Source organism: Tigriopus californicus, chromosome 5, assembly GCF_007210705.1.
Source record: "Tigriopus californicus strain San Diego chromosome 5, Tcal_SD_v2.1, whole genome shotgun sequence".
In the NCBI taxonomy this organism is placed as follows: Eukaryota; Metazoa; Arthropoda; class Copepoda; order Harpacticoida; family Harpacticidae; genus Tigriopus; species Tigriopus californicus.
Window position 1 is genome coordinate 11,633,093 of NC_081444.1, and position 6,239 is coordinate 11,639,331.

The 6,239-nt window shown below is 45.2% G+C and overlaps 1 protein-coding gene across 1 annotated transcript in view; it reads right to left on the reverse strand.

Annotated features, from left to right (window-relative positions):
* LOC131880149 (leucine zipper putative tumor suppressor 2-like) overlaps positions 1 to 6,239 on the reverse strand; it is a gene marked incomplete at its 3' end in the record, with an annotated part of 47,196 nt that continues 40,957 nt past the window's right edge. The window contains 4 exon segments of the mRNA XM_059226677.1: positions 1 to 722; positions 1,846 to 1,955; positions 4,555 to 4,686; positions 5,700 to 6,214. Of these exon segments, the coding sequence (XP_059082660.1) occupies positions 1 to 722; positions 1,846 to 1,955; positions 4,555 to 4,686; positions 5,700 to 6,214 (1,479 nt within the window).

Genomic DNA, 6,239 nt, shown 5'->3' on the forward strand with positions numbered 1-6,239 from the left:
ACTTGGCACGCACAGAATTGGATTTCTTCACTTTGGGCCCACCGTTGGCACCCACAGTAGTCAGATCTAGATTGCTCTTGGACTTCTTCTTTTGGTCTGCGATAGTTTTGTTCAATTGCTCAATCTCGCCCTCCAGGGTCTTGTTCTTCTTGTACATTTGAACGTAATTCAGTTGCAATTGCTTTTGGTACCGGATGACCTTCTCCTTCTCGTCGAGCCAATGGGCTTTCTCGGTCTCGAAAGTTTCCCGATATCGATCAGCCTCATCCTTGAAGGCCTTAACCTTGGCGTGAAGTCCTTGGAGCTCGTTTTGGAGCTTCTCGATCTCCTGATCGCGAGATATGATGATCTCCTTCTGACTGGCAAGCTCCCTTAGACTGTAATCCTCATTGGCGCCATCCACGATGTTCTTGAGGTTGACCACCTCGTTTTGAAGGCTCTTCTTGGCCAAGGCCAATTCCCGCATCTCGGAATCCCTCTGCTCCAATTCCATGCGCAGGTCCTTGACTTGCATTCTGAGCTCCAAGAGCTCTTGGTGCGTGTTTTCGGACAACCCGCTGGATGAACTTGAGACACACGAGGACGGGATCGAGGTTGAATTTGGATTGGAACTGCTGCCATTACTGCTGCTACTGCTACTTCTGTCCTCCATTCGAGCTTGAAGGAACGAGATCTCTCCGGATTTGGCACAAGAATTCCATTCGCTTTCATGGAGCGACGCTCTGAAAAAAGTAATCATCAGTTTAGTTCTACTCTAAGCAATAAATGCCTAAAAACAAAAAGTCCATTAAAATGGCATTTTGAAACATTAGAATTATACACAATTGGAAGATGGACAAAATTAACTTTTAGCATTCATGAGGCAAAAATAAATATTTATCGAACATCAGCACCGCCATCTTGATGGTTGCAAAAGATCCTTAGTTTTAAGTAGGTATCTTCCAAAGCCCAACCCAATTGTAAAAATCTAATTAAGTTATCTTGAATGTTACCAAGAAGCAACTATCTGCTGACTGTTCTTAGCTACAAAACTGTCGGTTTCTTTTTAATGGGTCATTTCATCATGAGGGAACAACATGTTGGCCCACTCAATCCCCAATGAAGCCAGTCCTTCCCCTCTCTTCAAATCATGTAAAAAGCACGTGTCGCCATTTTAGGCCTGACAACATCCACGTCAAAGTTGGTCTTTTTCGACGGCAATGAAACTCTTCGAGCTCTCAATCACAGATATAGATCTAACGGGAATCCCAAATTGGTTTCCCAAAAAACCTCAGACTAAGGATTTTTTCCCACATTTGTTAACCGACAACGAATGTAGAAGATCATGAGTGGTTACAGAATTGGCAAGAAACATAATGGACGGCTTTTAGTGGTCACTGAATTTAAAGAGTCCACCATTGCATTTGAAGACGCGTGCTTCCGAGCACTTTGGCTTTCCGTCGGGTAACGTTCCTCAATTCGCCTACAATATTCGGTCCAAGTGCACAGAAACAACTCCATGCATGGTCATTGTGGACGGTTCTTGAGGGCAACCAACAGTGGTTGAAAATCAGCAAATGAGTTTCCCTGCATTGCCAAACATGGCTTTAATGAGATTCCACGGAGAGTCGAACAAGTCTGTTGGCGGAAATGGTCAGGCCTTGACAACGCCATAAATCCTACCCGATGGTCGAGTGGTCCGAGGCTTAAATAAATGATGCACTGTGCGTGCCGTTTCTCCCGGAACAACTGACTTCGAATGACGGTAAAGACATTGTCGCGAATGTTGTGAGTACGAAAAAGTGTTTCCTTATCGGTGCCGTTGGACCAAATATGATGATATATTTAGAGAGATTGTGTACTTACTTTAACGAATGCATTTCTTGCTCGAGCCTCTCCTGTGTCTTGTCTTTGGTGGACAATTTGCGCTTGATCTCCTCCAATTCCTGTTCCAGCCTTCTTTTGTCACTTTGGAGCTGAAACATGCGAAATGAATTGAATGAAATCTCTCCGATATTGCTTAAGCACCGCTTTCCCCACTCAACAATCCCCTTTGTCCAAAGCGTTGTTGTTTGCATCATATGGTTGACAAATGATCATTTTACAAGACGAACATGATACTTGAACGCTGGTTGTTCTGGCCACCACTCAAACTACACTCGAGAAGAGCCATTTGCCGACATTTTGAGGCCTTGATTGATGCTTAAAGTTGGACATGGATGAACCATGAAATCTTGAGTGGTTTCCTCAGCTCAAGTTCATATCTTGAACAATGTCAATCCGGGAAAACCAACGGGGTTTTGACTTTTTTTCCTCCGTTTCAACTTGACATTAAGCGACAACTGTTTTGATCTCAAAATCAATCATCATCATCATTATTATTGCCAACGACGGCGAGAAGTCATACTCCAATCAAGATTATGCTTTGCCTTTGCCAATTCTTCAAGATTTGGCCAGGCAATCCGAACTCGTCCATGATGACGGCCATCTTTGGGCATGACGACCTGATTTACGAGGCGATAGCATGATGATCGAAATGGACCAGGTCCAAGTGCAAGATGAACAAAATTTCCCTAAAAATTCCCTAATCAGATCACAGGCCTCTCAAATATGGACTGGACATGACCGGTCTTGTAACGGTGAGGGCCTCCTTATTCGACGATAGTTACAAGGTCTGTGGATTTACACGAATGCTTCTTGCGTGAACATGAAGACTTATTTTACTGGCCAGAACACAAAGTGATGACTCAAAAGAAATTATAGCAACCTGATTCTTCGGATGAAAAGTCTCGCTGAAAGAGCTCCTTTTGCCTCTCAGTCGTGTAATAATAGACAAAGTGAAAACCGATCCGTTGTTGGTGAGCCCGAATGCGATTCCGCTGAGCGTTTTCACGTTCACCTCCAATTTCAAACGGAGGATAGGGAAGGTGAAAAGAAACTAATGAAAATCATGGTCATTTTCCAATCAACCCCAGGTGCATACCAAGTAATCACTAGTGTCTAGGCCGAGTTCAAGAAGCCGCACTCATGAATGATGGTCACTCCGTTTGGGCCCCAAACTCTCACTCATACACGTAAGAGCAGAGGCACCACCCGACCAAGATATTCTTTTTCGGCCCAGTTCTTGGTTTGGGTATCTTCTAGGGGTGGACAGTCTCTAATTAAGCCAATCTCATTATCTATCGCCCAACTGCTTCGGGAACCATAAGCTTTTTTTTCTTTGATTTGTTTTGCTTTTTAGTCGAATCTTTGTGAAAATACAATAGATCAGGAAATGGTCTCGAAGCATTTAAATGGTGAGTTGAATGTTTTTGGTGTGACCTAAGAGTTGAATGAGGATTGTAAGTACGGCGGTATTGCACTAAACTTTCACAACAGGGCAGACTATTGCACATGTTTTAGAAGTGAGAGGTCATCTTTATTGGCGTGTGGAGACTGAATCCCGTGTCTGTAAGTGCATCTCATTCAATCAAATTCAAGCGCGAGATGAGCTAATTCAGGCTGCTGAGAGAGACCACCGAAACGAAATCCTACTCATGAAGCAAGCTAAAGGTTGGTTGATCTCTTTGCATCGCCGCTCGCTTTTCTCGGCATGGCATAGAAAGGTAATGAACAGACAATCCGTGTTTAGAGTTGAAAGAGTTCGAATCCATGGGCTACCCTTCTTCGTCTTTCTTCGTTCTTCGATTGACGCGTTTCATTCGAAACCATCAAGGTGTATTCGTATTTGATTTCTGCCAAAGCAAAGAAAAAGAACACCCTGTTGAGAGATCAGCAGAGAGTCATGGATCATCATCGTTCGTGGTGTTCTTGGATAGACTTGCCTGGATGGAAGTGCAATCAGCATCTATTGTCAAGACCGACTCAAGACCCTCGGTACATGGGGAATCGGAAGGCAAAGCAAGAAGAGGCAGAGAAAGATACCGAGAAACTACAAGGAAGACCCAGGCCTCCCTCTACTCTATCAATGAAATCTGTCTGTTTGACTGACTGACTGACTGATACAGAGCTCAGTACATACGAGTAGAAGAGAGAAGCGAGAGGGGCGGTCGTCAATAATCTCCCGTGCTATCTTGATTTTTCAGTTTCTTGGATTCTTTATGAAATCTAAATTTCTGCCCTCCCTCCGACTTCATCGGAGCCAGAGATTCCTGACGATTTCCGACACGACGCGATTTCACTTTTATGAGGATTTCTTTGGTCCATCATGCACAGTGGGTTGCTCGCTCGGTCGAGAGTCTTCAGCCTTCAGCCCCTCAGCAGCCCTCTCGTCGCTTTGTTCATCGGTCGCCGTGCCTTCATCAGCTAATGTGTGAATCATTAATTTTTCGTCGACTTTGTAGGTGGTGCTCTGGGAGCTTTAATTATAGCTGGAAACGGAAACCCCAAACTGATTTCATCCGAACATTCAACTAGCACGGGGGGTCGTTTTGGGGAGGAGACGGAAATCTATCTCGACATTCAAGCCGGCGGCTATTGAAGTGGTGTTCGTTTGCACGCTCTCCATCCAGCTAGTTGGATGGACAAGTAAAAATCATTCAGTAAAACATAAAACGTAGCTTCTTGGTTAGGTACCTGATAGGTTTGATTTGTAAGGGCCTGCTCCATTTTGGTGGACTTCTGTTGACTGGCACGCAATCGATTGTCATAGAGGCCTTTGATCTTGCGAATCTCACGTTCCCACATCTTTTCCTTCTCTTCATAGACCTGCGAATGAGAGAGATTGTGATTACCAAAATTGCGAAGACGAAACACGATTGGCGGGATAGGGACAAACACACACATACCCACACACTCAGAGAGCTGACTAGAACGACATGTCCTTAAATGAGTGCATCTGAACATAATGGACAATAATGATGAAAAATATGAATGTTCACGATGAGTCCTGGGTTAATTGGCCGGCGATTCCCGCATTAAAGAAAATGGCTTTGAGAGCTTTGGCCAACAGCATTGGGCAGACAATCTTGGGTTGAATAGAATGGCGTGTTGAGGGCTCATTTCCTCACTACCATTCTGGACCTATTTCCATTACCCTTTCTCAATTACCTGTGGCCACCGATAAGAACATGGAAATTCAATCTTGTACTGTGCATCAGCCAAAATAGTGGGCCGGCAAAATGATTTCAATCTTCGTCTGGGCCAATGAGAATGAGTCTCAGTGTTTCTCACAATCAAAGAGAAAACTCTGGCCGATTCTAATTACAGAGGACCTGTGCGGATCGAGTGACACGTGACATGAGCGATTTATGTTTCGCAAAGGCCCAGCAAAGAGGTCTGGATTTCACCTTTCCAAGTAAATACAAGGAAAGTAGTTAAATCATCGCACAGTTGGAGAGCAGAACCTAGATCATAAGTCAAGATGGCATTCCCCCGTTAGGGAACAATCTCAGCAGCTCCCCCATTACCCATAAATCATGAGGGTTCTGCGGTCTCGCCAACCATCTCCAAGCTTTCGATATGGTGATTGTGAAAAGGCTGACCTGGAAATGACTTAATTACATGGGCTCATTATTTGCGATGGTAAAGATGTGGCCCGTCTGGCTGACGAAACGGCCGACAAAACGAAAAAAGCCAATCGCTCATCAATCTTCTCAAATTGATCGGTAAATCATTGATTTGGTGCGATAAAAAAAAACAGTAAAGCAACCTCGAAGCCAGAGCTCGGCATGGAGTGCCAATATGTGGGTATTGGTTTTGTTCTGACTAAGGTGATTTACCTTGAAGATGACTTGTTCGTTCTGCTCCATGGTTTCTCGTAGGTAGTTGATCTCTGTATCTTTTTCCTTGAGCACCGTTTCCAGATCTCCCACAGCCGAGTCGGACGGACTGGGAGTCTGGTTCATCTCCACTGTCCCATGGGACGAGGTGCTGGACCCTCCGGAATCGATGAGCCGATGGTGATCCAAGTGGTGAAGGTTCGAGCCGCTCATGCTTCTGGACGGAACAGCGTAGTTTGACGACGATACATTGGTTGACTGGTTCAAGTTGGTGAGAGAGCCCCGGGAGTTGGGATTACGAATGACACCACTGAGGTTTTGGAACTGAGGAGTGCCTGCTCCGGGTCGGCCCACCGGGGGTGGATTGCTCCTCGAAACCGAAGCCTGACTCCGCAGAGATTCTTGACTGGAATAGATACTAGGTTGGGCGTGATGGGTGGCTTGAGGTCGCTGAGAAAGGGTATTGAGGCCGCTCGGGCCGTTCATGGAGGTCACCGGACCACTTGGGTGAAGCGGCCCACCTTGATTAAAGGGATCAGG